At 42.9% G+C, this 18,230-nt stretch overlaps 1 protein-coding gene across 1 annotated transcript in view; it reads right to left on the reverse strand.

The window, feature by feature from the left end:
• Positions 1–16,400, reverse strand: part of LOC112238405 (L-threonine 3-dehydrogenase, mitochondrial-like) — a 17,277-nt gene extending 877 nt beyond the window's left edge. The window contains 8 exon segments of the mRNA XM_042301109.1: positions 63–332; positions 3,088–3,178; positions 3,407–3,579; positions 3,709–3,858; positions 6,391–6,461; positions 10,546–10,588; positions 12,997–13,192; positions 16,245–16,400. Of these exon segments, the coding sequence (XP_042157043.1) occupies positions 63–332; positions 3,088–3,178; positions 3,407–3,579; positions 3,709–3,858; positions 6,391–6,461; positions 10,546–10,588; positions 12,997–13,180 (982 nt within the window). The 5' untranslated portion in view covers positions 13,181–13,192; positions 16,245–16,400.
• Positions 16,401–18,230: the final 1,830 nt, after the last annotated feature.

Genomic DNA, 18,230 nt, shown 5'->3' on the forward strand with positions numbered 1-18,230 from the left:
ACATTAGGAATTTTGCAACTCCAAACCAGGATAAATAAAAGCATCAATAAAAATGATCTTACCGATGGCCTGTCTGACTTGGTCGATGTCGTAGGTGACCTCCAGGTCCGGCAGCTGTTTCTGGACCTCCTGAGCCAGCTCTTCAGGGGAAAAGCTCATGGCGTTGATGTTATAGGTCCTCATGGAGAGGGTGTCTGCGGGCGCTTCCATCATCTCCACGGTGGCACGCAGACAGTCGTCGATGTACATCATGGGCAGCCGCGTGTCTGGCTTCAGGTTGCACTCAAACTTCCCCGTCTTTACGGCGTCGTGAAAGATGGCTACCGCGTAGTCTGGAGAAAGGGAGGCAGGAGATAGATGTGTTTACATCACACCGTCTCACTACAGAAACAGGAGACAGACTAGTGTCCTGTCCTGTCCTGTCCAGGGGGGGTCCTGGTACATCAAGCCGTCTCACTACAGAAACAGGAGACAGACTAGTGTCCTGTCCAGGGGGTGTCCTGGTACATCAAGCTGTCTCACTACAGAAACAGGGGATTCAGGAAATTGTGTCTTGGATAAGGCTAACTCCCTTCAGTTACAGACGCCACCTCACCAGCCCCAAAGTGAGGGAACGCCATTGGATAACCAGGCATGGGGTGAGGGGTGTGTCATAAAGGGGAGGAGTTGAGACATAGGTAATACCGTAGCAGTATTACCTAACGTCCTAGCATTATCACCCTGGTAGTAGGAGCATTACCTAATGCCCTAGCAATATCACCATGGTAGTAGGAGCATTACCTAATGCCCTAGCATTATCACCCTGGTAGTAGGAGCATTACCTAATGTCCTAGCATTATCACCCTGGTAGTAGGAGCATTACCTAATGTCATAGCATTATCACCCTGGCAGTAGTAGTATCACCTAATGTCCTAGCATTATCACCCTGTAGAGCATTGCCTAATGTACTAGCATTATCACCCTGTAGCAGTATTACCTAACATCACCCTGTAGGAGCATTACTTAACATCTTAGCATCGTCACCCTGTAGCAGCATTACCTAATGTCCTAGCATTATCACCCTGGTAGTAGGAGCATTACCTAATGTCCTAGCATTATCACCCTGTAGGTGCATTACCTAATGTCCTGGCATTATCACCATGTAGGTGCATTACCTAATGTCCTGGCATTATCACCCTGTAGGAGCATTACCTAATGTCCTAGCATTATCGTTCTGATAGTAGTCGTATTACCTAATGTCCTAGCAGTATCACCCTGTAGCAGCATTACCTAGCGTCCTGGAATTATCATCCTGATAGTACTCATATTACCTAGCGTTCTAGCATTATCACCCTGGCAGTAGTAGTATCACCTAATGTCCTAGCATTTTCACCCTGCAGGAGCATTACCTAATGTACTAGCATTATCACCCTGTAGCAGTATTACCTAACATCCTAGCATCATCACCCTGTAGGAGCATTACCTAACATCACCCTGTAGGAGCATTACCTAATGTACTAGCATCGTCACCCTGTAGCAGCATTACCTAGCGTCCTGGAATTATCATCCTGATAGTACTCATATTACCTAGCGTTCTAGCATTATCACCCTGGCAGTAGTAGTATCACCTAATGTCCTAGCATTTTCACCCTGCAGGAGCATTACCTAATGTACTAGCATTATCACCCTGTAGCAGTATTACCTAACATCCTAGCATCATCACCCTGTAGGAGCATTACCTAACATCACCCTGTAGGAGCATTACCTAATGTGCTAGCATCGTCACCCTGTAGCAGCATTACCTAATGTCCTAGCATTATCACCATGTAGGAGCATTACCTAATGTCCTAGCATTATCACCCTGCAGGAGCATTACCTAATGTACTAGCATTATCACCCTGTAGCAGTATTACTTAACATCCTAGCATCATCACCCTGTAGGAGCATTACCTAACATCACCCTGTAGGAGCATTACCTAATGTACTAGCATCGTCACCCTGTAGCAGCATTACCTAGCGTCCTAGAATTATCATCCTGATAGTACTCATATTACCTAGCGTTCTAGCATTATCACCCTGGCAGTAGTAGTATCACCTAATGTCCTAGCATTATCACCCTGCAGGAGCATTACCTAATGTACTAGCATTATCACCCTGTAGCAGTATTACCTAACATCATCACCCTGTAGGAGCATTACCTAACATCACCCTGTAGGAGCATTACCTAATGTACTAGCATCGTCACCCTGTAGCAGCATTACCTAATGTCCTAGCATTATCACCATGTAGGAGCATTACCTAATGTCCTAGCATTATCACCGTGTAGGTACATTACCTAATGTCCTAGCATTATCACCCTGCAGGTGCATTACCTAATGTCCTGGCATTATCGCCATGTATGAGCATTACCCAATGTCCTAGCATAATCACCATTTAGGAGCATTACCTAACGTCTTAGCATTATCACCCTGTAGGAGCATTACCCAATGTCTTAGCATTGTCACCGTGTAGGTACATTACCTAATGTCCTAGCATTATCATCCTGTAGCAGCATTACCTAGCGTCCTTGAATTATCACCATGTAGGAGCATTACCTAACGTCCTAGCATTATCACCCTGGTAGTAGTCGTATTACCTAACGTCTTAGCATTATCACCCTGTAGGAGCATTACCCAATGTCTTAGCATTGTCACCCTGTAGCAGCATTACCTAATGTCTTAGCATTGTCACCCTGTAGCAGCATTACCTAATGTTTTAGCATTGTCACCCTGTAGGAACATTACCTAACATTGTCACCCTGTAGCAGCATTACCTAATGTCTTAGTATTGTCACCCTGTAGCAGCATTACCTAATGTTTTAGCATTGTCACCCTGGCAAAAAAATACTGAAGGCCATAAGCACAAGGACCATGTTCTGTTGTTACATAACCCCAATGACATGTTGAAGTCAGGAGGCAGACAAAAATAGAGTTACGATAGTGAGGGGACTGGTGTTACGCTATGTGTGTGTGTGGGAGGACAGAGGTGTGTGTGTGTGTGTGAGAGAGAGAGTGTGTGAGGGAGGACAGGTGCGTAGGTGTTCTGCTACAGTGCGTGTCTCTAACTCACCTGTCGTTCCTCCTCCAGGCTGCGAGTCAGCAGAGATGATTCCTGGGTAGCGCAGACAGCGGAAGTCAAGGCCGTAGCGGTGGTGGTAGTACTGTTGGAGGGAAGACGGGCAATAAGGGTTAGGATGTTTCACTTATAGCGACGTTACAGACCAATGATTTCAGACGACTGAAGGGGTCAAATACACCAGGTCAGATTCCTGAGTAGCCAGGGACAGAGTGGCTTGAGGCTAAATGCTTATTGTCAATTGAGCCCCAATTTTGCTATATATTTTGTATTTCTTACAATATTATATATATATATATTTTTTCTCTCTCACCTCTCCCATGAGCTCTGCGTGGACTTTAGAGACCCCATAGATGGTTCTGGGTCTCTGGACACAGAGGTCAGGGGTCGGGTTCCGGGGAGAGGTGGGCCCGAAAGCTCCGATGGTGCTGGGGACAAACAGACGCAGTCCGTGCTCCGCTGCAATGTCCAGGACGTTGTGGAGCCCTGACGAACAGGAAGTTCACAATTACTCCCCGTGGACACCTTCCAGGCTTGGTTATAAAAAAATATATAAAACAACTGGTGTGTTGTGGATCTAAGTTGAGCCAAGATGGCGGATTCTCTATGGCTCACCAGTGATGTTGACGTCCCGTGCCAGAGCGACATTGGACTCTCCCACGGCACTGAGCAGGGCACTGTAATGAACCAACCAGGTGATGCGGTTGTTGACAACGATCTCACGAAGGTTTTTATAGTCCAGGATGTCAGAGTAGATGAAGGGTCCTGGAGGGGGGATAAAACAGGAAATAAAACATTAAAACCTGCAACAGGTTTTCTCTCTGCCAACAAGAGGGGTACGAACAGTTTGTGTCATGAACCGTGCTTGTTACCATAGAAATAGACATGGCGCGTGCATGTAGGGAGGGGGGTCCACAAATATTGGAACGGGGGGGGTCTGAGTGAAAGAGTTTGGGAACCCTGGTCTAGGGTTTCCAGCCACTCTTCCATTTAGCTCATCGGCAGCTACAGTATTATCTAGGGTGTCCAAAAGGCGCTTTTGGTGATGAAATTACACTTCCTTAAGTTATTAAATACATTTGACTAAAAACAAAATATGATTCTTCATGTTGTGAATCATTCAGTGGGGTCATTCTCTTAACATGATATATATATATATATTATATTTTATAAAAGTCAGATTTCATTAACATAATAAGCACGGAGATCCGTCGACAGAACGGTGCCGCTTCCTCGCAGCGTCTTTTTAGGATAGTTCAAGTCCCCCCAAAACACTCAAAATGAACACGACACGAATTAAAAGGCTTTGAAAAGAACAAAGCTTGAGGAACACTCAGAGCTCCGTTGATATTTAGGAGATACGCTTGGTTAACAGGGCTCGAGACCGTATTCTCGGTTAACAGGGCTCGAGACCGTATTCTCGGTTAACAGGGCATTCGGTTAACAGGGACCGTATTCTCGGTTAACAGGGCTCTGGACAGTTTATTTGTAAATAGGTCAGTTAGACCTGGTTGGCATCCGTCACTGGAGTACTGGCCAGCCAATCACCATTCATCAGGTATTGATCATGAGGTCTGTGACCTTAGTTATCAATTAACCTTTCAGAACACATCCACTTCCTGGTGCCCTGGACAAGAAGCTTTTCACAGAGATCAATATAACAAATCAAATTGTATTTGTCATATGTGCCGAATACAACAGGTGTAGTAGACCTCACAGTGAAATGCTGAATACAACAGGTGTAGTAGACCTCACAGTGAAATGCTGAATACAACAGGTGTAGTAGACCTCAGTGAAATGATTACTTACAAGCCCCTTAACCAACAACTGAATCATTCCTTATTTTACCTACGGACACTGCAGAGGTCTTTATAATTTTTCAGAATATTTCAGAGTTTATATTATCCTGAATGAATGACTGAATGAATGTATGTATGTACTTCAGCCAAAAGGGAATCAGGTTCTCTTCCTGGTTGTACCGAGGTCATGTAGCCTGCTTGTGGCTTGTGAGTTGATCAGACGAGTATTTACGTAGTCTGGTGAATGTCAACGACCCAGTCTGACGTCAACCCAGTGTGATGCAAATACAGCCAGATCGGTAGCTAGACAACACCAGTCTACTTCAGTAGGACAGCAGTAAACCAGGTGGCTCAGATCGGTAGCTAGATAACACCAGTCTACTTCAGTAGGACAGCAGTAAACCAGGTGGCTCAGATCGGTAGCTAGATAACACCAGTCTACTTCAGTAGGACAGCAGTAAACCAGGTGGCTCAGATCGGTAGATAGATAACACCAGTCTACTTCAGTAGGACAGCAGTAAACCAGGTGGCTCAGATCGGTAGATAGATAACACCAGTCTACTTCAGTAGGACAGCAGTAAACCAGGTGGCTCAGATCGGTAGATAGATAACACCAGTCTACTGCATAAAGCCTGAAGTCTCACCTCATATTCAGAACAGACCAATGGAGTAATACTCTAAAGAGCATAGGATGGAGGGAACATCCTGGAAAGCTCAGGACCTGGAGCCGTATGTGTCAAGTAGGGTTGAATGGCGGGAACCCGGTTACCGAGATTTACCGCCCAAAACCATCTGGCTTTCCCCCCCCATTGATAAATAACTGCGAGAAACCGGTGAATTATAATAAATTATTTAAATGAACAGCGTAGTGTGAAGTGGAAAGCGATGTCTAAATCTGGATTCTCTACAGCCTCGATCGCCTCAGGGGGAGGGGGGGGGGACAGACGGCCCACCTCAGGGCGGGGGAGGAACGGGGACAGACGGCCCACCTCAGGGCGGGGGAGGGGAACGGGGACAGACGGCCCACCTCAGGGCGGGGGGAGGGGGACAGACGGCCCATGTCAGAGTAGGAGTGCTGATCTAGGAACAGGTCCTCCCCTCTCCATGTAATCTGATTCATTATGATCTTGGATCAGGTCCTCCCTGGTCCATGTAATCTGATTCATTATGATCTAGGATCAGGTCCATGTAATGTGATTCATTATGATCTAGGATCAGGTCCTCCCTGGTCCATGTAATCTGATTCATTATGATCTAAAAGACTAAACTGATCCTAAATCACTCCTATGGTGAGATGCTTGATACATGGGCCAATGGCCTTGTGGTCCGGTCAGAGATGCTTGATACATGGGCCAATGGCCTTGTGGTCCGGTCAGAGATGCTTGATACATGGGCCAATGGCCTTGTGGTCCAGTCAGAGATGCTTAATACATGGGCCAATGGCCTTGTGGTCCGGTCAGAGATGTTATTTTGTGTCTACATGTTTTGTATCACTCACCGCTGTGAAAGATGTGACTTGGAGGCTTCCTGATATCCGACAGGATCACGTTGTTGTTTCCGAACCGCTTCCTGTGAAACAGGATGTTACATTTAAACACAGGATGATGAAGCTCGACTAACCCCCCTAAGGCTACATTTCAATGGTTGGTTGTTGAGTACAGGGTTACCACAAGTGCTATGAATAATGTTCCTGTGTTTTTTTGGCACAGAGCAAATATCAGGTCTGCTGAGGGCAAACATGACTGTTGTTCAAATGCAGTGCAACTTCCAGCGTGCCTTTAATGTGAACACTGAGGTAGTATCCACTTTAAGTTGCAGTTTTAACTAGGCATGCACGATATATTAAAAAAAAAAAAAAATATATATATATATATATATATATATACACACACACACACACACATTTTTTTTTAAATAAATAAATTTAAAAAAAAAAAAAAAAATAATAATAATTTTTTTTTTTTTAAATTAAAAATTGGTGAACATATCGGAAGCGGATATACTAGCTAAAAAATGTGAACATCGGTGTTGGCACGATGTCGAAGCGTAATGACGTCATGTGATATTTTACACGTGCAACACAGCGTTCCTAACCTGGCCCACAACGTCTGCTGCGTGGATCGAGCAGTCAACAAGTCAAGCAGTCATTTGAAAAGAGTAAGAACATTTCGGCGAGACGACTCAAAAAGGCGAAAACCAATTAACGTCAAGATAATGGAATTCATTGCCCTTGACAATCAACCGTTCTCTGTCGTGGGTGATGTTGGCTTTCGCCGACTGGTCGAGCACCGGTACACGCTACCAAGTGTGCTATTTTTCAGACGTTGCCCTACAGGAGTTACACAGTAATAGCGTCACTGCTATTAGCTTCATGACATACATACTATGGAACGCCGTTTGGGTCTTTGCGTGTCTTAAAAGATACGTCAAATAACACTATTTATATAATAATATGAATAATAAATAAGCTTTTAAAAGTGAAAAAACACAGTTCCATTATATAATGTTGTGTGTTCTGAGTTTGCACGTGAAAGCCAAGCGCCACCACTACTATCAGTAGCACTGTCAAAGCTGTACAAGAAAAGTCTGCAAACAAGCAACCACCGGCCAAGAACGATGTGTTTACAATACCGCATTGGTAATAAAGCTTCATTTGTTCGACAGCAACTTCTAGGGTAGCTAGCTTTAGCTTGGTACCTAGCTAGCACCAATACAACCATTCCTGAAAACAATGACCGGTAGAACCTGCAGTCATTTTCACTATTCTTAGCAATGATTTAGGAATACCTTGTGAGTAAGAATTAGCACTTGTTGTTCGCCTACTGAAATTGAACTTCAGTTCATGAAAATAATTAGCACGCCAGCTACTTAACCCTGTTGCCCAAAGCTAACGTTATAAGCAGCGAGCTAGCTTCATCTGGCTAGTGAGGCTCGACCGGACCGGGTCATGTGTTGTGAAGCTAGCCACAATAAGGATTAGGCACAATTTGTGGAATTTGCGGTAGATGGGTCCCAATGGGTCCCAACCACCAATAATCAAAATAAGAACCGTCTTATAAATTAGGGTTATTTTAGATGATGACACCTAGCTATACATTTAGCTAACTAACTAACTATAGCTACTGAAACAGATTGTCATGCTGCTATGTTTTTGGGGAAAAACATTGGTTGCATCCATGAGCTACCTAGCTTTCTTTATGACCAGCAGTGTAAGTGCACGAGACAACTTTACCAGCATACGTATCAATGAACTGTTGTGACATATGAAATACGAGTGATATAGTGCAATCAATGTGTAATAACTACGTACATTTTTTTTATGAAAGCGTTAAATTATTATGCGACTGCCACATTCAGGTCCTGATTGGTCAACAAGCTTATTTGACACTATTTGACGTGTATATTTTTTGACATGAAAAGACCCAAATGTCTTCCTGGTTGAGAATGAAACAACTGAACAGCAAAACAGCACATCAAGTAAGTGAAAGAAATAGGTTTTGATGTTTTACTGGTAATGGGGACATATGGAAATGCCAACAAAATAACTTTTTGGTCAGTGTGGTGTTTGTAAACTTTATTTAACTAGACAAGTCAGTTAAGAACAAATTCTTATTTTAAATGACGGCCTGCCGGGGAACAGTCGGTTAACTGCCTGTTCAAGGGAAGAACGACAGATTTTTACCTTGTCAGCTTGGGGATTCGATCTTGCAACCTTTCGGTTACTAGTCCAACCATTAGGCTACCTGCTCTACCTGCTTACTAGCTCTAACCACTAGGCTACCTGTGCTAGTTAGTGAGTTATTAGCCCAGTTATATATCATTTGTAGTCAGCAATATTGGGAGTGATTGTTTCCTACAAGAGCACAAGACGTGTACATTTCTAGACATCTTTGAAAAGAGAGTCAGGTAAAGAGCTTTTTTTGTCTTAAAGGGGCAGTGTTGTATTCTGAGACATGCTTGACTAAGCCTTGTAGCCAATAGGCAGAGGGCAGCATAATTTGTCTGATTATATGTAATAATGGTATGGGAATAATAATTTATTTCATTTTGTAAAGAGGTTTCTTGCATCAAACAACACAACATATTCAGTCACCTCCTTGTCTGAAGGACAAGTGGATAAACAGGTTTGCATGTTTTTTTTTTTCTCTCAAAGGTCTCATGGAATGTAGGCCTACATTGAACACCCCACATTGGCAGCTACTGTAGTCTGAATGATAGAACATCTATTTCCATGTTAAAATGTTATGGGATGCATTTTCTCCATTGTTGTTGATGGTAGGCCTCTCTGGTAGGCCTCTCTGGTAGGCCTAAATTATGATAAAATAGCCACAGTAGCCTACTTTGCCACTTAAAACTATGCACCGGTGACATTTTTGAATGATATTCTCCTTGCCAAAAAAAACGATACCGATAACCAGTATTTACAATTTTAGCGGCCTTTTAAGCATTCTAGTTAAATAATTAACACACACATGGACGCAGAGGTCGAAGGCACTGCATCTCAGTGCAAGAGGCGTCACTACAGTCCCTGATTCGAATCCAGACTGTATCACATCCGGACGTGATTGGGAGTCCCATAGGGCGGCGCACAATTAGCCCAGCGTCATCCGGGTTTGGCCGGGGGTAGGCCGTCATTGTAAATAAGAATTTGCTCTTAACTGACTTGCCTAGTTAACTAAAGGTTAAATAAAAGGGCATGCAGCTCTTGCTTTGATCTCAAAACAAGCTGCATCTACTCATGACCACTCATGCTGTAAACACGGTCCAGTTCAAAGTAAAAGTGTAGAATACAGGTTGAGTCGTGCGCAAATAGAATCCTACTCAGATGCATTCTGCCTAGTTCATTTTGTTTCGGGTATGTTGCATTGAAAGTGGCTAATATATTGGCGTTTGATCACAATTGCCACAGTAAAAGTGAAACGTTGATAGTGTTAACTAACAAGGGGAAACCTCAAGAACAGTTGAATGAAGTTCAAGCTCCTGCTTTTCTCCTTGGGCTGATAGTGCCTCTGTGCAGCTTAGAGGAAACATTGGCACTGAAGCCTTTCTGTATGCTATATAAAGCTTTTTGTAAATTGTTTGTTTTAAGTGGTACCTAGATTATATAGTGTTGGGGATGCCACTCTTAAAATATAGCTTACCAAGCTACCAATTACTTCACACTGGAAGAAGTTAAGCTACACTTAAGAAAAATATAGGTTTTCTTTACAGAAGTTACTTTTGAAAAAGTAGTTCACTCCACCCAAACTACTTAATGAAAACGTATCATGAGTACAAAATTGGTAGAACGGATCACTCTGGAGTCAAGATGAGAATTAGGCAGATCTGATGCTGATGCTGAAAAGCCACAAATGGTAAAACAGATATTCAGTAGTTAGACATGGTAAAACTTAGTTTTTAGCCATGGTAAAACAGTAGTAGTTCCAGTAGTTCCAGTAAAACTAGCAGTAGTTACACTACATGGTCTACAGTAATGGACAAAACAGTAATTAAATACTGAAAAAAAAACGACCAATATTTCAATTTAGTTTAACTACCACCAAGCTACTGCAAAATATAATTCAATTACTAATGTTTTCCATTTAATGTTTAAGCAGCAACACTTCTAGAGAAGAAATGCTTGTCTTTCTACAACAGAACACATTGCTCTTACCTCAACATTGTAGCCAGCCCTACGCCCAACTGTCCAAGGCCACCTGAAAACCAAGGCCACCTGAGGCCACCTGAGAGAGAAGAGACAGTATTAAAAACTGTCCAAGGCCACCTGAGAGAGAGAAGAGACAGTATTAAAAAGAGGTGCCAGCCCTACGCCCAACTGTCCAAGGCCACCTGAGAGAGAGAAGAGACAGTATTAAAAAGAGGTGAAAAACCCTCCATTAAAACAGAGCATTCGAAAAGTGTTCAGACCCATTGACTTTTCCACATTTTGTTACGTTACAGCCTTATTCTAAAATGGATTAAATCATTTTCCAAGGCCACCTGAGAGAGAAGAGACAGTATTAAAAGAGGTGAAAAACCCCCATTAAAACAGAGCATTCAATCTACTTTTCCACGTTACAGCCTTATTCTAAAATGGCCATCACACACAATACGCCATCATTTTTTAACTTTTAGTAATGATATAATGACAAAGCAACAGGTTTTTAGAAATGTTTGCAAATCTATAAAACAAAACACTGAAATATAACATTTACATAAGTATTCAGACCCTTTACTTAGTACTTTGTTGCAGGGTAGCCTAGTGGTTAGAGAGTTGGACTAGTAACCAAAAGGTTGCAAGTTCATATCCCCGAGCTAACAAGGTACAAATCTGTCGTTCTGCCCCTGAACAGGCAGTTGGCCTGGGAACAGTGGGTTGTCATTGAAAATAAGAATGTGTTCTTAACTGACTTGCCTAGTTAAATAAAGGTAAAAAATAAATAAAACACCTTTGGCAGCGATTACAGCCTCGAGTCTTCTTGGGTATGACGCTACAAGCTTGGCACACCTGTATTTGGGTGGTTTCTCTCATTCTTCTCTGCAGATCCGCTCAAGCTCTATCATGTTGGATGTGGAGCATTACTGCACAGATATTTTCAAGTCTCTCTAGAGATGTTCAAGGCTTTGGCTGGGCCACATAAGGACATCCAGAGACTTGTCCTAAAGCCACTCCTACATTATCTTGGTTGTGTGTTTAGGATCGTTGTCCTGTTGGAAGGTGAACCTTCTCCTCAGTCTGAGGTCCTGAGCACTCTGGAGCAGGTTTTCATCAAGGATCTCGCTGTACTTTGCTCCGTTCATCTTTCCCTCGATCCTGACTAGTCTCCCAGTCCCCGCCGCTGAAAAACATACCCACATCGTGATGCTGCCACCACCATGCTTCACCGTAGGGATGGTGTCAGGTTTCCTCCAAATGTGACGATTGGAATTCAGGCCAAAGAGTTCAATCTCGGTTTCATCAGACCAGAGAATCTTGTTTCTCATGGTCTAAGAGTCTTTAGGTGCCTTTTGTCAAACTCCAAGAGGGCTGTCATTTGCCTTTTACTGAGGAGTGGCTTTCGTCTGGCCACTCCACGATAAAGGCCTGATTGGTGGAGTGCTGCAGAGATGGTTGTCCTTCTGGAAGGTTCTCCCATCTCCACAGAGGAACTGGGTACATGGTCACCTCTATGACCAAGGCCCATCTCCCCTGATTGTTCAGTTTGGCCGGGTGCTCAGCTCTAGGAAGAGTCTTGGTGGTTCCAAACTTCTTCCATTCAAGAATGATGGAGGCCACTGTGTTCTTGGGGACCTTCAATGCTGCAGAAATGTTTTGGTACCCTTCCCCAGATCTGTGCCTCGACACAATCCTGACCCGGAGCTCTAAGGACAATTCCTTCAACCTCATGGCTTGGTTTTTGCTCTGACATCCACTGTCAACTGTGGGACCTTATATAGACAGGTGTGTGCCTTTCCATACCATGTCCAATCAATTTAATTTACCACCTGAGCTCAATTTTGAGTCTCATAGCAAAGGGTCTGAATACTTTTGTAAATAAGGTATATATTTTTTTTATTTTGAATACATTTTTTAAAATTTTTAATACATTTGCAAAGAATGTGAGAAGCAGAGTAGCAGAGGGTGTGAAAAGGAGAGGGTCGGGGCCCTCGCTACAGTGGTTCTATCCTATTGATCCTGCTTGTGAACACTGATGTTCCCTTTACACAACAAACCAAGCACTTTATAAATCCAGCTATCTGTTGCTTGGGAGCCTCGTTTAGGTTCACTTAGACAAAGCTTCTTTACCTTAGACAGACCATAGACAGAGGTCCTATTGTGTGGTATTGAGGTTGTGAGGTTAAGGTTCACTTCCCATAAATAGAGTTATATCCTACTGTGTCTGTTGCTTGAGAAGCCTTCTTAATGTTCGGTTAGACAAAGTTCATCTTCTTCAGAGAGAGATTGTGTTATTGAGGTTCGTCCCACAGAATACAGCGAGCTGGAGAGTCGTTAGAGAAAGGTTTGTTTCTTCAGATCATTTTGAATAGATCCTATTGTGGTAAGTTGTAACTGGGATTCCTCCCCCAGGTGATGATGTCTCTCTGAGCTTTTACCTGATTGAGTGATTCATTGGATTGGTCTTACCTGTGATGAGCACCTTGGGGTGGTCCGTCTCAGAGAAGGACACGGAGTGGAAACTGGCGTCTGAGGTGACCTGGCGAGGTGAGAAGCTGATGGTCCGTACGGCCACTGTGATTGGCTGACAGCCACATCCTGGGCTCAGGAGGGCCTGCTTAGCCACCTTGCTGAATGCTCTGATAAAAGGCATCTTCACAGTCACCTAAAGGAGGAAGAGGACAGTGTAAGGACCCTTCACCTGAATACTTCACAAATAGGTAGAATGATTTTCTTGTCAAGGACTCAAACTTATGATTCTGTATACATTACCTGTAATAATAATAATAATAATAATAATAATAATAATAATTGTCTTGTTTTTTTTTTCACTACAAGGTTGGTCATGCCAGCTTGACTACGTCTAGGCCCATGACAGGAAGCATTGAGACTTTCTGTCGTCGTGGCGACTAAGTGTCAATTATGCAGCAGCTGTGTCTCATGGCAGAGACACACTGTACAGTAGACATCCCCCCGGGGGACTCAAGAGGTGCCAAGAAATGAGACGCGAAAAGAAGAACGGAACCACTAACCGGGATTGGAATGAATGACGGAGCGCCTCGCTTGCTCTGCTTCGTTTTGTCTGCGAAACACCGGCTCTCTCCTAAAAAAAAAACTAATTTATTCCCTTTGTAGTACACTTATTATTTATCTTTACCAGAGCCCGGTCAAAAGTATTGCATTGTGGGAATTGGGTGCCATTTTGGGACGAAGCGACAGTCCGACTACATAAATGACAGACCTGTCCTCATATTACAGTAGCCTAGCCTACCATTCTTGGCACGGTTTATTGCTGCGTCTCAGACGTTGCCTAGGCTAACAGTAATTTGAGTAACTTGGAGAGGGGAAGTGGGGGGTTAGAAAATGGATCTCTTCCTAGATGTTATTATTCCTTCATTCTCTCAGTGAAAATAGGCTTTCCGTCATTAAAGAGTTGTCATTCTATACAAATGAATTAACACTGACGATGGAACTTACTAACACATTGTGTTCTAAGCCCGTTTCCTTCCGTGAGCTGGCAATGTGTACACACGTGAGACAAAGCATATTCTAGAACAAACACAACACCCATCATCCACCAACATCACGTCTATCATACTGTATGGACATCCGTCATTCAATCATTCACACATCGAATTATTGCTCTAAAAGAAAAAAACATTTTGCTAGGCTCTCTTACCTTAACGTCAGATAAAGCTTCTGAAAGAAATTAAAAGTGAACTTAAGTAACCTTCTGATAGTGTCTGTCTCCCCCCCCCCCCGCCTTCGCTCTATTACCCAATCAGGGAACAGAAGAGTTGATATGAGGGTGGATGAAAATAGTGCCAGACATACAGTCTGTAGCTGAATGGTGACATTAGCTACAAGCTGTTCCATGGTTTGCCAGGAGCAGCAGATAAGACACATATGAAATGATTTTAGGGCACTGGGTTTAAAATGTTCCCCACTCTCAGAACTGACTTGTACGTGAACTGGACCATATGAACTAATGTAGGCTAGCGTAGGCCTACTCTATAGGCCCGTAGTCACATAAGTGATGCAGCTATAGTAATGTAAGGTACTGTAATATCACAGCAGTAGGCTAGGCCCGTTCAGTAGTAGACTATACTCCGGGCCTACTGTACTGTTCAGCAGTAGACTATACTCCGGGCCTCGTCAATCACCATGTGTTGAGCCAAAACCAAGATGATGAGCCAACACCCCCAAGATGATGAGCCAACACCCCCAAGATGATGAGCCAACACCCCCAAGATGATGAGCCAACACACCAAGATGAGCCAACACCCCCAAGATGATGAGCCAACACACCCAAGATGTTGAGCCAACACACCAAGATGTTGAGCCAACACACCAAGATGTTGAGCCAACACACCAAGATGTTGAGCCAACACACCAAGATGAGCCAACACCCCCCAAGATGATGAGCCAACACACCAAGATGAGCCAACACCCCCAAGATGATGAGCCAACACACCAAGATGATGAGCCAACACACCAAGATGATGAGCCAACACACCAAGATGATGAGCCAACACACCAAGATGATGAGCCAACACACCAAGATGATGAGCCAACATTGTTTGACTCTCACATCATGTCATCCTAAACCGCTTACATAATTTCCTTGGGCTCCGTTTAAATGTTTGTTTTAATTTGGCTAGTCCAGTCAATGGCCTATTTAATCTGGGTGTGGGTGGCATGATATATCAAATTTAAAAAAAAGTCAGATTCACATGGTGATTGATGAGGGAGCTAATTTTTACGAATCTGATATATATATATATATATATATATAAAATTCATTTTAAAACAGGTTGTTGCTCTATCATGTGGCTATTTTAGTACGTCTGCTAAATTATATTACTGCTTTAGCAATCTTGTCTTGGCTATATTCCCGGAGAGATGACAGCTTTCTCGCTCCTCCTCATCATATTACAAGGTTTGTAACCGCAGCATGTCTCTCTCTATAGGTTAAGGCCCAGACAATGCTTTTTTTCCCCCCTTTTTTTTTTTTGCAGAATCACGATGATGTTTCATTTCTGCCTCTTCTTTAAATCAAAGGGAGCTTCCGGTCCTGTGCCCGAATGTTTCAATTGACCGCGTTGCCTCTTTTAAGATGAAATAATTGCATCATCCTACTCGACACAGTTCATTTTAATGTACACGGTGTCCTGGGACCGATTGGAGTGTACATAGTAATATTATATGTCAAAACCTATCCAACCTCTGGTGTACCAAACAAAGGTCAGGAACATACCACACAATGAATGGATCTAGGCTCAAACACATGGGATTATTCCGTTCTCGTTGCATCAGGATATTATACTGGTAGTAGGATCGCGGAGTCTCTCTCTCTCTTTGCCACTCTGCAAAGACACGCTAAACGTTGCATTGTAGTACGGTACAACTGTTTTGCACAGCATTTGCAACCACATTTTTAATTAGATGTTATATCTCCTGTATGTTTTCCTATTCGCTTAAAATACATGTTGCTCAAAGGATAGGTTTGCCAACAGTAGAATCAATCTGAGTGTATAGGCTATATAACTAGATTGGCGACATAAAATGCATCCCAATTTGCGTCTGTAATAAACAATCAAATTCTCTCATTAGATAATTCTCCATTCTGTTTAAGATATTTGAGTAAAAATCCGATTCACTTTACAGAAAACATTCGTTTTAACTCAATGATTTCCAATGAATAATGATTTACTCACCAGATAATTAGCTGGGTGATCTTTATAAAACTCGAAGATACGAGTGTCCCTTGTTTCTTGGCGCCTTGGTTAGTTACAGAGAAAGGCTGTTTGTCTTTAATAGCTGGTGAAGCTGACGACACGTTCGGTCTTCTTGAAGGATTGCATCAGCCCCAGACATGAGGGTTATATATCAGCAGGAGCCATCTGGGTTCAACACAACCCGGCTTCCTCTCTGATTGGCAGAGCCTCGGAGGTGTGGTTCCTCTGTCGCATACACGTGGTAACCTATCTTTTTATTTTTTTTAATTATTTTAATTATTTAACCTTTTATTTAACTAGGCAAGTCAGTTAAAGAACAAATTCTTATTTTACAATGACGGCCTACCAAAAGACAAAAGGCCTCATGCGGGGACTGGGGCTCGAATAAAAACATACATTAAAAAAATAAAATATATATATATATATAAGACAAAAACACACATCATGACAAAAGAGACACCACAGCAGGACATAAACAGAGACCTAAGACAACAACACAGCATGGCAGCAACACAACATGGTAGCAACACAACACAGGGTGCAAACATTATTGCGCACAGACAACAGCACAAAGGGCAAGAAGGTAGAGACAACAATACATCACACAAAGCAGATACAACTGTCAGTAAGAGTCCATGATGGAGTCTTTGGATGAAGAGATTGAGTGTTTGTTGCAGCTCGTTCCCGAGCGACCCAGGGATGTGTGCGCTTTGGGGACCTTTAACAGAATGTGACTGGCAGAATATGTAGCGAGGACCAGCCAACGAGAGCGTACAGGTCTCAGTGGTGGGTAGTATATGGGGCTTTGGTGACAAAACGGATGGCACTGTGATAGACTGCATCCAATTTGCGGAGTAGAGTGTTGGAGACTATTTTGTAAATGACATTGCCGAGGTCAAGGATCGGTAAGATAGTCAGCTTTACGGGGGTATGTTTGGCAGCGTGAGTGAAGGAGGCTTTGTTTGCGAAATAGGAAGCCGATTCTAGATTTAACTTTGGATTGGAAATGTTTAATATGAGTCTGGAAGGAGAGTTTACAGTCTAACCAGACACCTAGGTATTTGTAACCCACACATTCTAAGTCAGAACCGTCCAGAGTAGTGATGCTAGGCGGGTGGGAGGGTTGCGATCGGTTGAAGAGCATGCATTTCATTTTAACTAGCCTTTAAGAGCAGTTGGAGGCCACGGAACCAGTGCTGTATGTCGTTGAAGATCATTTGGAGGTTTGTTAATTAACACAGTTATAAATTACGTCTCCGTAATCTACCATGGTTAGGATGGTCATCTGAATCAGGGTTAGTTCGTCAGCTGTGGTGAAAGAGGAGCGACTACGATAGAGGAAACCAAGTCTATCTCCCAGTTGCCGGAACGTCCGATTTTGGTTTCCCAAAAACCCCTGGGAAATCTAGCCATAAGTTGCCTGACTGGTGAAACAGAATGTTTTTGGAACTTTCTGCGAACAGAAGTGAACATTTTACCTGTTCTGGGAACTTAACTTTTTTGGTTTCAGGGAGGTCCTGAGAACGTTTTGCCATGGTTCCAGGAAGGTTCTGAGAACGTTTTACTATGGTTCCAGGAAGGTTCTGAGAACGTTTTACTATGGTTCCAGGGAGGTTCTGAGAACGTTTTACTGTGGTTCCCTGTAAAGTTTTTACTGGGACGTTTTATTAATTTTATTTTGTTTATGAAAATGATTGGTTATTTGGAGATTTTCTAATAACTTTCTTCAAAACCTTCACGTCAATGTTTCAATAATACTTTTAATAACACTGTTTTATAACTCCAAGGACAGATAGGACACCAGGAAATTCATGTGCTTGGCCTTAATCATGCAAACACATTACTTCTTTTATTATGGCACGGCATCAGTGAGTTTAAAATCTACAATCTTCTGTTCTCTCTCCATGGAATTAGTCCACTGTGCCACCAGGATGGAGCTAGCATGCCATGTTTCTTCTTTTTTTT

This window comes from Oncorhynchus tshawytscha, linkage group LG18 (genome assembly GCF_018296145.1).
Source record: "Oncorhynchus tshawytscha isolate Ot180627B linkage group LG18, Otsh_v2.0, whole genome shotgun sequence".
NCBI lineage: Eukaryota > Metazoa > Chordata > Actinopteri > Salmoniformes > Salmonidae > Oncorhynchus > Oncorhynchus tshawytscha.